The 13,026-nt window shown below is 42.6% G+C and overlaps 1 protein-coding gene across 3 annotated transcripts in view; it reads left to right on the top strand.

The window, feature by feature from the left end:
* The window catches only part of FRMD3 (FERM domain containing 3), a 293,188-nt gene that overhangs the window by 244,542 nt on the left and 35,620 nt on the right, over positions 1-13,026 (top strand). For all 3 annotated transcript variants that reach the window (XR_008376912.1, XM_053576329.1, XM_053576319.1), the window contains exons 12-13: positions 70-138; positions 7,459-7,580. Coding sequence is in view for 2 of the 3 variants with exons in the window: in XM_053576329.1 (XP_053432304.1) it covers positions 70-138; positions 7,459-7,580 (191 nt within the window). In the remaining variant the exon portion in view is untranslated. The remainder of the gene's footprint in view (positions 1-69; positions 139-7,458; positions 7,581-13,026) is intronic.

The following is a 13,026-nucleotide window of genomic DNA, read 5'->3' as shown; positions in this document are numbered from 1 at the left end:
GACCCTAGTGCACACTTGTCCCTGCTGCTCTGAGTGTCAGTGCCATTTATTGTGTTTTGTCTTTTGTAGTGGTAAAGTTGCCAAAGAGGTGGTGGAGGCCAGCTCCAAAATCCAGAGGGAGCCTCCTGAGGTGCACAGGTGAGTGGGGCAGTCACTGCGGGTTCCAGTGACTTCTGGGAGGAGCAGGGGGTCTTGATAGCTGGCTTTTCCAAATTCTCTATAATATCCCTGGCAGTACAGCAGCATGAAAGAAGGATACTCTCACTTTCCTGGAAATCTCACTTGGACAGATTTGGCTGGGCCATGGTGCAAGTGCCTCTGAGCTCCATTTTGTGCTACTTTCTCTGTGGAGAGTCATTGATTAGGTCTATGGGATCAGGTGGACAAGGAAGATGTGTGTGAGTTACGGCTGTACCATCTTCTGGGCAAACTCTGTTGCCCCGTCCTCTGAGAATTGTTCTCTCTTCCTGCCTGTGTTCATCAGCCTTGGCCAGTTCCCACTTCCTAGGTATTTCACACGAGGTGGGGGGTGGGTCTCCCCTCTGCTGGGGCCATGCAGAGGATAAAGGACTTTGTCATAGTTGGTTTAATGGTGTGCATTCATTGAAGTGACAATGTATGGTAATTCTTAGGAATTAATTGTGTACTCGGCTGTGCTGGACTTCATACCACCGCAGTTTACACATAATCATCGTATATCTTAAATCTGAATATTGTCATCGTGACCCTTTCCCTTTTTTAAGGTAAGATCATCATAAGCTAAATACTTTAGGAAGTTTCCCACATGGCATTGTACCTGCCCTTCCTTCCCCATCTTTGGAACCCAGAGTTGTCTCTTTTATGCTTGTATTTGCCCTGTTTCCTGTTTCTTCCATTTCCAGGGTGACCACACGATCTGGGTGCCTTATTATCACCTTGTTCTGTGGGTTATTGGGTGGGAGGAAGCTGTGGTCCCACAGAAAGATGGCTCAGCCTCCCTTGGGAGAGCAGCCAGAGGGTCATTCTTCCTACACAGGGGAGAACCACGGGGTGGGTACCAGATCCTGTGTACAGAGGATAATTCATTCTTGATTTTGGGGGACCCAGTGGAGAGTGGTCACATGCAAATCTGTAAAACCAGTCTCTTCTGCTTTGAAAAGCAAGAGAAAACTGCAGGAATGCCAGGGAGGGAAGCTGGAGCCCCTTGGCTGCAGGTACCTTGGAGCCTGCCCACCAATGAGGAAAGTCTTTTTATGGCTCTTCTCCTGCCCCAAATTGTGGTTATTTAATGCAGCAGAAATGAAGAAGACAGAATGATAAAACATATCATTTCAACCCTTCCAGGTCTTTGAGCTGAAAATGACCTCAGGGATTGCCTAGTTTGATGCTTCTATTTTATAGACAAGGAAATTTGAGTCTCAGACAAGTGATTTATCCAAAGTCCTAAATTGTCTTGGTGGCATACATGAGCCTGGAACACCAGTGTCCTGCCTCTTCTGACTTCTTTTCTCTGGAGCATTCTCGAAGCCTCTGGCATTCTTTCAGAAGCTAATAGTAGAGGAGGAACTATCCCAAGTGGCTCAGTGTGGATTTTATTCTTCCAGCTTAAAGCTCAAATATTTGACCTTACAGCCTTGATGCTTGGGAAGTTCTCTTGATGGTATAAATACACAGCAGAAACTGTTTATCTTTTGTTAACAATATACTCTCAAAAAAATATATTCCAAAAGTATAAGGCTTTCCAAGAGTCTCATGGTCCATCTATGGGTGGGTAATGAGATCAAAAAAGAATGAAAAAAATACTTCTCTTGTAAATTGAAGTTACCTAATTTATGGAAACCAAGGCTTCTTAGCTCAGAGTTTCTCAAACCTTAACTTGCACAAGGGATCCTGTTAAAATCAGATTTAGATTCAAGAAGTCTGAAGAGATGCTCAGGAGTCAACATTTCTAACAGGCTCCCAGGTGCTGGCCACGTGGCTGGAAGATGGAATACACTTGGACCAAGAGGGGTGCAGGGACAGGCTGGCCAAGGGAAACACTTCTCGTGGAGTGGACCAAACCCCTGAGAAGGGAGGGAAGTGGACTATCAAAGTGAGACCATACACATGCTAAGGCATCCATTAATTCATAGTTTCCCTTTTCTGGAATCTTCTAAAATCTCCCAAGATATTACTATAGACAGGGACATTGAGACCTGGTTTGCATGTTCTTTCTTTCTGTTCCACCACCCCCTTGTATAAGTTCACACCCTCAGGGTGCCTCTGTCTTCTGTGGTTCTTTGACAGTGCCTCTTAAATCTCTGCCAATGTCAGGAAGAATTCAATCAAAGCATTGCTGGAAAGCGAGCTCTGGAAGGCAAGGGCTGTGTCTGTCTTGGTCACCTTCCCATTCCCTAGTGTCTAAAACATTGCTTGGCACGTAGCAGAGGCCGATGTATACTTGTTGAACTGAATACATGAACCAGGACTGCCGGGTGACAGAAGCACCTATCATGTTTGTAGATTTTAGATCTGTCCAAGGTGCTGCCTTGGGAAACTCTACTTTCCCAGAGGCAGCCCGGTGGCTGGAGCTGTGGTGGAGCATGACACTTCTCTTTCCTTCCCAGTAGCTGTTGCATGGTAGGAAATTGTTTCTCTTGGACAGTTATTTTATTTTCAAGTTACTTGGGCTGATTTGATGTGGCTGTCAAGGTGAGAGTATGGTAATGAGCTTTCCTTTTCTGGTGGCGGGTGTCCAGAGGTGACTGTTAGTCTAGAATGGTGATGATGATAAGGCTTTAATTAGCTGTCTTTCCTCGAATCTGAGGTTCTACTCTTCAAAGTATGGAGAGTTTATGGAATCCGACTTTGTGGAGTGGTGTGTGTGTTTACAGAGAGAGAGATAGAAACAGACAGAGAACACTATCATAGAATTTTTCTTTTTCTTCAAAAAGAGAAACAGAAGCTAACTCTTATGTTAGCTCACTGATCTTTATTGTGAGCTAACAATAACATTTGTGAGCTAACATTATTGCAAGATGCCCCAGCAAGTCCTCCCAGGCTGGCTACTGGGTTAGGATCACCTGCCCTTCCCAGAGGCTAGGTGAGGCAGAGGGCTGCAGCCCTGTGGGCCCAAGGCTGGCTGCATGGGCCACTGGGCATAGCAGCCACCACCAGTAGCCACCCTGAGGCAGCATTTGTACCTGAAATGTGCACTTGTGTAGGAGTCCTGAGTAGGTTCTGATCTTGGCTGTGTTGCTGGTCCTCAAGTAAGCAACTTAACTTCGTGAGTCATCAGTTTATTCATCCATAAAACAAGATTTAGAACATCATTTTGCTCAACTTCTAGATTTTGCTGTGGGGATTAAAATAAAATGTTTAAAAAATTATAAAGTGCCATCATAGGAAAGTAAAATTGTGATGTTACAATCTCTCATCCAAACATGGGAAGCTAGAATGTGACAGGTACGTGCATAGTGAAGTCCCTTCACATAGAGTTTTTAGAGGCTTGGGAATAGGCCAGCCCTACTTTCTTTCATTGCCAACAGTGGTGCCTGAACCCCACGGGCCTTATTTTATTTGTTCTATTTTATTCTACTCTTTTTAACTTCTGAATCTGCCCATATAAATGTCTTTGCATAACCTTAGTTTCCTTACCTGTACATATGGTATTTTTCTTTCTTATCTTACAAACACATTGAGAAAAACAAACGGGGCAAAGTGTTCACAAACTGTGTTTGCCAATGTTAGAGTATTCAGTAGGATCTCTGTAAGTTGACCATCTAAGAGACTAGAACAGAGTGATCAACATATGGAGGTGGTCAACATAAGGAAGTAGGCCTGCTATACGGATATGTATATGCGGTGCATGTCCAGTCTGTGAATATTAGGTCATCTTAAGGGGTGGTCAATGTAGGGAGGCGGTCAACTATGGAGGTTCTATTGTATTTGCAGTTCCCAAAGGAAGCCTTTCTATCTCAACAGAGTTCTTAATGACAGTTTTATTTGGAGACTGTTCTGTGCTGGGAGTACATGCCCCAGTGGGCTGCAAAGTGGGCCAGGCATTTCTGTAGAGTCAGCTGATGGGTGGATTCTGAGAGTGGAGAAATATGGCCTGCATCCTAGTCTGGCCCGGGGAGCCCCTGGCCACAAAAGTGATTATCTCAGGAACATAGGCAGAAGGGGGGAGTGGAAGCAACTGGGACATTTGCATTTACTTTAGAAAAGTGGGACCCCATGTAGCTAGGGACAGCAGAACAGCTGAGGCAGTGAGCAGAGTCCCTGATGGGGTGTTTTAGGCTCCCTCATGCAGAAAGGCTGTGTGAGCGTAGCAAAAGCACTGGACCAGGAAATCTGAGTCTGACTGCAAAAGTGTCTTTAGTCAAGTTTAGAAGCTCACTGAGTCTCAGTTTCCTCATCTGTAAACAGGGTATTTGCCTGGGCTATCTTATAGGCACACTGAGCAAAAGGGAGAGGTAAAGTGTATGCAAACCACTTTGTGAATTGAAAAAGGGCCTTTCAAATTCTGGGATTCTATTTCTCATTAGAACAACGGTGCTGGTGAGCTCTTGCTTTAAGTGAAAACTAGATTCATTGGCATCTTTACAAAGGCTTCAAGGGGAGAATTAGGTAAAAATGACTAATCTTTAGTCTAAAAGAGTTGGTAGGTATATTATTCCAATCAGTCTGCTCTTCTAAAATATCATAGACTGGGTGGCTTAAAAACAATAGAAATTTATTTCTCACCATTCTGAAGGCTGAAGTCCAAGATCAAGGAGCTGGCAGATTCAGTGCTTGGTGAGGGCCCACTTTCTCACAGATGCAGCCTTCCTTCCTTCTCCCTTCATGGTGGAAGTGGGAAACAAGCCCCCTCAGACCTCTTTCGTATGGACATGAATTCTATTTTGGGTCATCATGACCCAGTCACCTCCTGAGGGCCCCATCTCTCAGTACTATCACATTGGGGATTAGAATTTAACAAATGAAATTTGGAGGAACAAAAGCCTTCAGGCCATAGCAGAAGGAAAAGGCGGTAGACTCACATTTTTTCTCCCTATTTCTCTGTACTCTTTTCCCCAGGCTATCTGACATGAGGCCTTGGGACTTTGCATTCTTAGTGCTCCATGGAAATTCCTAGTTGTATCCACCTTTAGTTGTATCTGAGTCTTGCCCTTATCAGGGAAGTAATGTTCCTCTCTGAATTATATTATTGGAGAATCTCAGGGTCATAACCTGCTGCGGTAGTCATTCTGTTCGTATCCTAGGCAGACCCTCTGTGCCCTTGTCTGTGAGCCATGGGCCTGTGTGACCACAGAGCAGCAGGAACCTATAGGCATCGGGGCTGAGTCAGCATCCTCCTGGCCACCCACCTGTTGTCCATGCAAATGCCTGGACATTGCAGTGTTGTGAGGTGGGAGCAGCAGGATGTTCCTGTCTCCAGCTGCAGAATATCGGAAGGAGGGCCGAGGGGAGCAGGATTCTCACGAACGGCATGTCATCAGCAGTGATTCCTGGGATAGGAAAAGCTATCCCATCAGCTGGGCACGGACCCAGAGATAGGGGAGAGCAATTCAGTCTCTTCGTGCGAGAATGGGTAGATGTGCTTTTTCAGAAGTCAGAACACGACATGGTCCATATGAGCATGACAATATGTTGTGCTTTTCAGAGTTAAGATCAGAGTCATGAACAGCCACAGGGACAGAGGAAATTCCAAGAGAGCTCAAAAACTAAGAACTCTTCACAATAAAACAAGGAACTGCTGATAGCAAATTTTAATCCCTCCCTCCCTTCCTTCTGCAAAGGTTTCCCTATCCCCAGTTCTTTCCCTGTCAAGTCCACTATGCTCACCAAAGCTTGCAGCAGGTGTCACCCCAGGCCTCCCTCATTCACAGTGCCCCTCCTTAGTGTTTCTTGGGACCCTTGGATGTCAGTCACCATATTTTTCCAACTGTGGCTGCAGCACATGAATGAGTCATGAAGTGAAGTAGTGGGCAACACCAGCAGTTTAAATGAAATGAAGTAGAATTTTGAAAAAATAGTGACTTACCCATAGCTACAGTTTCTGTTCTTGCATAAAACATTCATTTTAGGTGCATATCTTCCTGTGTGTGGAGGGGGTGGGGATACAGGGAGATGATACAAAATGTATTTCTTAATGTGAGTCTCAGGCCAAAAAGTTTGCAAATCAAGTTTCTAGACATTGAATTACTTAAGGCAAGGATGACAGTTCCCCAGAACAAGGCAGAATGTCTAATACTTACATATCTGCAAAGTAAGTGGCTATGGAATGAAATAATGAAGACAAGAACACTATGGTTAAGGAAGTCCTCATAAATTTCTTTCCAGCAAGAGCCAGTGCTGGGAGCTTTTAATTCCAGATACTGATAGGCACTCTTACCTTCCTCACCCTTCCCTTCCTAAGATGGAAGTCTGGCCTGTTAACCAGCTGCAGAACACTCTGGCCAGGCTGAAAAGGCAACGTATCCAGCCAGTATGACATTTAGTTTACTTCATTTTCAAACCTGAACACACTTTACCAAGATACTGAGTAAGCTGCTGTAAGGGACCCAAGAATGACCAGGCCAGTTTCTGCCCTTAAGGTGCTTATCAAGATGGGGCTTATCAGTGCCAATCACCAGGGAGAGACAAGAGGTGACAAATGTGCTGAGCTGTGAAGGAAGAGAGAGTAGTGTGAGACAGAGAGAGGATGTGTGGGCGAGTGTGTGTGCTGGGAGGGCCTCCTGGAAAGCTCAAAGGGAAGGAGACACTGACGCTATCTTTGAAGGATTGGGTTGGTTCTGGTTTTGATAGGAGCCATGGGGAGGGGGAAGGTGCTCAAACGCCCACCTGCAGGCCTGGACAGGCAGCTGGCCTCCCTGGGGCAGGCGGTGAGGCAAGCCTTTCAGCTGCAGCCAGTAGTCTGAATGAGACACCTTGTAGTTTCCTTGCCATCTGCTGCCGGGCACAGCCGCTGACACACCTGTTGCTCCTTCCTTAACAAGGGAGAAAATAGCTGTGGTCACCTGGTGAGTAGGGCGTCACTTTGAGAATATTAAACAGTGGACGTCCAGCAGCACAGAGACAGCACTGAGCTGTAGAGCATCTGCGTCGTTTACCTGCAGCGTTACTTTGGTTTTGTTTTTCTATTGTGGTGGTGGTAAAATTTCTCCGAGTGCCCCCTTCATCACTTCTCTGCGTAGTGTTGAGTGACAGCTGCCTCTCATGCTTTTTGCTGCCTGTCTTTGTAAAGTACCTGCATTGTCCCCTACTGTGATCAGGTATGATGCCAAATAGGGAAATACATTTTCTTTCACCAAGCTGCATTTTATCAGGACCTTAAGGACAGAAAAGGCCACGTGTCTTCAGTGCTGCGTCATCTTTACCACTGGCTTCATTCACTAGTGCACGTAGAGGCAGTTCCCAGTTGGGGTGGCACCCGGTAATGGAGGGGCCCACGTTCGCAATGGAAACCAACTCCCTCTGCCTGCTGTCTGCTTTCAGAGCCAACATCGCTCAGAGCCGCAGTTTCCACTCCTTGAACAAACAGCTCATCATTAACATGGAGCCCCTGCAGCCCCTGCTTCCTTCCCCCAGCGAGCAAGAAGAACTACTGCCTGGTGAGGGTAAGTCAGTTTCTTCTTTCCAGAGGCGGGTATCGCAGGGTCACTCTGGAAGAGCCAGGAAGGAGCCAATTGTGCATATGTTGGGTAATGGGTTGGAGTGCAGTGGGAGTGAGTCAGAAACTATGTTTTTAGTAAATAAGTTTTTGTAGCTGGAAAGCTGTGCTGTATTGGGAGTTCTGTTAGCTTCTCCTGGAGAAAGTTCTCTGGTGCAAAGTATTTCTAGAATTATTATATATGTGAAAAGACTAATGGCGTGAAACACACACTATCTGATATGGTAACTAGTGATGTGTGGCTATTGGAAACTAAGCTTAAATTTATTAAAATGAAAACTCCAGTTCCTCAGTCACACTGGCCATATTTCCAATGCTCGATGGCCACGTGTGGCCGATGGCTACCACACTGGACGCTGAGGCTGAGAACAATTCCTCCATCACAGAAAGTTCTGTCTTGTGAATCAGTAGAACCACTGATGGTTTCTACTGAAATCACAGTCGAGGGGGTGGTTATAAAGAATTCTCCACAGGTGTCTCTACACTGGTCTTCCCCCTTTCTGCCTCACTATTTCCCCAGCCTCTTGTTTCCTTCTCCTCAGTTACATTGCCTTACAGTTTTGATATAAACTAAAATAAGTGAAGTGTCCACGTCCACCCAAAATTTGCTATATTTTTAAAGACAGTTATATATGTGTTTCTAGGCTTCTTTGTTTTTAAGGACTTTATTTGCTTCAGGGAAGAATCTCATCACACTTTTTGCTCCAGATGCCTGGTGAAGAAAATCTCATACTCGTATTAATGTCAAAGTAGATTGACAACAAATGCACACAAAGTAACTTTATTGGAACCCTTGAATACAAACATGCTTTTTCTTAACTTTATGTGACTTTATTTATTTATTTATTTTATTGTTGGGGATTCATTGAGGGTACAATAAGCCAGGTTACACTGATTGCAATTCTTAGGTAAAGTCCCTCTTGCAATCATGTCTTGCCCCCATAATCTGTGACACACACCAAGGCCCCACCCTCCTCCCGCCGTCCCTCTTTCTGCTTCCCCCCCATGACCTTAATTGTCATTAATTGTCCTCATATCAAAATTGAGTACATAGGATTCATGCTTCTCCATTCTTGTGATGCTTTACTAAGAATAATGTCTTCCACTTCCATCCAGGTTAATACGAAGGATGTAAAGTCTCCCTTTTTTTTAATGGCTGAATAGTATTCCATGGTATACATATACCACAGCTTGTTAATCCATTCCTGGGTTGGTGGGCATTTAGGCTGTTTCCACATTTTGGCGATTGTAAATTGAGCTGCGATAAACAGTCTAGTACAAGTGTCCTTATGATAAAAGGATTTCTTTCCTTCTGGGTAGATGCCCAGTAATGGGATTGCAGGATCAAATGGGAGGTCTAGCTTGAGTGCTTTGAGGTTTCTCCATACTTCCTTCCAGAAAGGTTGTACTAGTTTGCAGTCCCACCAGCAGTGTAAGTGTTCCCTTCTCTCCACATCCACGCCAGCATCTGCAGTTTTGAGATTTTGTGATGTGGGCAGTTCTCACTGGGGTTAGATGATATCTCAGGGTTGTTTTGATTTGCATTTCTCTAATATATAGAGATGATGAACATTTTTTTATGTGTTTGTTAGCCATTCGTCTGTCATCTTTAGAGAAAGTTCTATTCATGTCTCTTGCCCATTGATATATGGGATTGTTGGCTTTTTTCATGTGGATTAATTTGAGTTATCTATAGATCCTAGTTATCAAGCTTTTCTCGGATTCAAAATATGCAAGTATCCTTTCCCCTTGTGTAGGTTGTCTCTTTGCTTTGGTTATTGTCTCCTTAGCTGTCCAGAAGCTTTTCAGTTTCATGAAGTCCCATTTGTTTATTTTTGTTGTTGTTGCAATTGCCATGGCAGTCTTCTTATGAAGTCTTTCCCCAGGCCAATATCTTCCAGTGTTATTCCTATGCTTTCTTTGAGGATTTTTATTGTTTCATGCCTTAAATTTAAGTCCTTTATCCATCTTGAATCAATTTTTGTGAGTGGGGAAAGGTGTTGGTCCAGTTTCAGTCTTTTACATGTAGACATCCAGTACTCCCAACACCATTTATTGAATAGGGAGTCTTTCCCCCAAGGTATGTTCTTGTTTGGTTTATCAAAGATTAGGTGGTTGTAAGATGTTAGTTTCATTTCTTGGTTTTCAATTCGATTCCAAGTGTCTATGTCTCTGTTTTTGTACCATGCTGTCTTGAGCACTATGGCTTTGTAGTACAGACTAAAATCTGGTATGCTGATGCCCCCAGCTTTATTTTTGTTACAGAGAACTACCTTAGCTATATGGGGTTTTTTCTGGTTCTATACAAAACGCAGAATCATTTTTTCCAAATCTTGAAAGTACGATGTTGGTATTTTGATAGGAATGGCATTGAATAGGTAGATTGCTTTGGAAAGTATAGACATTTTAACAATGTTGATTCTTCCCATCCATGAGCATGGTGTGTTCTTCCATTTGTTAATATCCTCTGCTATTTCCTTTCTGAGGATTTCATAGTTTTCTTTATAGAGGTCCTTCACCTCCTTCGTTAGGTATATTCCTAGGTATTTCATTTTCTTTGAAACTATGGTGAAGGGAGTTGTGTCCTTAATTAGCTTCTCATCTTGACTGTTATTGGTGTACACAAAGGCTACTGACTTGTGGACATTGATTTTATATCCTGAAACATTACTGTATTTTTTGATGACTTCTAGGAGTCTTGTGGTTGAGTCTTTGGGGTTCTCTAAGTATAAGATCATGTCGTCAGCAAAGAGGGAGAATTTGACCTCCTCTGCTCCCATTTGGATTCTCTTTATTTCCTTGTCTTGCCTAATTGTATTGGCTAGAACTTCCAGCACTACGTTGAATAGTAAAGGTGACAGAGGACAACCTTGTCTGGTTCCAGTTCTAAGAGGAAAAGCTTTCAGTTTTACTCCATTCAGTAAAATATTGGCTGTGGGTTTGTCTTAGATAGCTTCAATCAGTTTTAGAAATGTGCCACCTATGCCTATACTCTTCAGTGTTCTAATTAGAAAAGGATGCTGGATTTTATCAAATGCTTTTTCTGCATCTATTGAGAGGATCATGTGATCTTTATTTTTGCCTCTGTTAATATGGTGGATAATGTTTATGGACTTGTGTATGTTAAACCAGCCTTGCATCCCTGGGATGAAGCCAACTTGATCATGATGAATGACTTTTTTGATGATAAGCTGTAATCTATTGGCTAGGATTTTGTTGAGAATTTTTCCATCTATATTCATGAGTGAGATTGGTCTGAAATTCTCCTTTTTGCTTGGGTCTTTTCCTGGTTTTGGTATCAGGTTGATGTTTGCTTCATAGAATGTGTTGGGGAAGATTCCTTCTTCCTCAATTTTTTGGAATAATTTCTGCAGTACAGGAATAAGCTCTTCCTTGAAGGCTTGATAGAATTCTGGAGTGAAGCCATCTGGACCAGGGCATTTTTTGGTTGGAAGATTTTTTATTGTTTCTTTGATCTCAGTGCTTGAAATTGGTCTGTTCAGGAGCTCTATTTCTTCCTGGCTGAGTCTAGGGAGAGGGTGTGATTCCAAATATTGATCCATTTCCTTCACATTGTCAAATTTCTGGGCATAGAGTTTCTGGTAGTATTCAGAGATGATCTCTTGTATCTCTGTGGGATCAGTTGTTATTTCCCCTTTATCATTTCTGATTGAGGTTACTAGGGATTTTACTTTTCTGTTCCTCGTTAGTCTGGCCAATGGTTTATCTATTTTATTTATTTTTTCAAAAAACCAACTCCTTGTTTCATTAATTTTCTGAATGATTCTTTTGTTTTCAATTTCATTGATCTCTGATTTGATTTTGGATATTTCTTTTCTTCTACTGAATTTAGGCTTAGATTGTTCTTCTTTTTCCAATTCCGTAAGATCGCTTGTGAGATTGTTGATGCGCTCTCTTTCTGTTTTTCGAATGTAGGCATCTAAAGCGATGAATTTTCCTCTCAAAACTGCTTTTGCAGTATCCCACAGGTTTTGGTAGCTTGTGTCTTCATTGTTGTTATGCTCAAGGAAGTTAATGATTTCCTGTTTTATTTCTTCCTCCACCCATGTGTTATTCAATAGAAGATTGTTTAATTTCCATGGCTTTGGGTAGAATCAAGCATTTTGGTTAGAGTTGAGTTCCACGTTTAGTGCCTTATGGTCTGAGAAGATACAAGGTAAAATTTCAATTCTTTTGATTCTGTTGATATTTCTTTTGTGTCCCAGGATATGATGAATTTTGGAGAATGTTCCATGGGGTGATGAGAAGAATGTATATTCTTTATCTTTGGGGTGGAGTGTTCTATATGCGTCTATCAAGCACAGTTGCACTAGGGTCTCATTTAAATCTCTTATATCTTTGTTTAATTTCTGTTTAGAGGATGTGTCCAGATCTGTAAGAGGAGTGTTAAAGTCCCCTGTTATGATGGTATTATCAGATATCATATTGCTCAGACTGAGTAAGGTCTGCTTCAAGAATCTGGGAGCATTTAAATTGGGTGCATAAATATTTAGAATTGAAATGTCTTCTTGTTGTAGTTTTCCCTTGACCAATATAAAGTGACCATCTTTGTCTTTTTTGACTTTAGTTGCTTTAAATCCACATGTATCTGAAAATAAGATTGCAACTCCTCTTTTCTTCTGAATTCCATTTGCCTGAAAAATTGACTCGGAGCTTTAATTTGTCCTTTGAAGCCAGGTGTGTTTCTTGCAGACAGCAAATGGATGGCTTGTAATGGATGGCTTGTGTTTTTTAATCCAGTCAGCCAATCTATGTCTCTTCAGTGGGGAATTCAAGCCATTAACATTTATTGAGATAATTGATAAGTGTGGTAGTATTCTATTTGTCTTATTTTGTGAGAGTCCATTGCTTAGTTTTATCTTTTGCATCAGTGTGGAGGTTAGGTTCTGTCCTTTGATTTCTGAGTTCTTACTTTGCTGCTGATCCATTGTGGTGGTCAGTGTGCAGAACAGGTTGAAGTATTTCCTGTAGAGCTGGTCTTGTTGTGGCGAATTTCCTCAATGTTTGTATATCCGTAAATGATTTGATTTCTCCATCAATTTTTAAGCTTAGCTTAGCAGGGTATAGAATTCTGGGCTGGAAATCGTTCTGTTTAAGTAGATTAAAGGTAGATGACCATTGTCTTCTTGCTTGGAAAGTTTCATTAGAGTAGTCTATGGTCACTCTGATGGATTTGCCCCTGTAGGTCAACTGGCGCTTACTCCTGGCAGCTTGCAGAATCTTTTCTTTTGTCTTGACTTTGGACAGGTTCATCAGAATGTGTCTTGGAGAAGCTCGGTTAGAGTTGAGGCGACCTGGGGTCCGATAGCCCTCTGAAAGCAGTGTGTCAGAATCTTTGGTGATATTTGGGAAATTTTCTTTTATAATATTCT

This window comes from Nycticebus coucang, chromosome 2 (genome assembly GCF_027406575.1).
Source record: "Nycticebus coucang isolate mNycCou1 chromosome 2, mNycCou1.pri, whole genome shotgun sequence".
Taxonomy (NCBI): Eukaryota; Metazoa; Chordata; class Mammalia; order Primates; family Lorisidae; genus Nycticebus; species Nycticebus coucang.
Note: the sequence above shows the minus strand (reverse complement) of the source record. Positions and strands in the feature narration are given on the sequence as shown.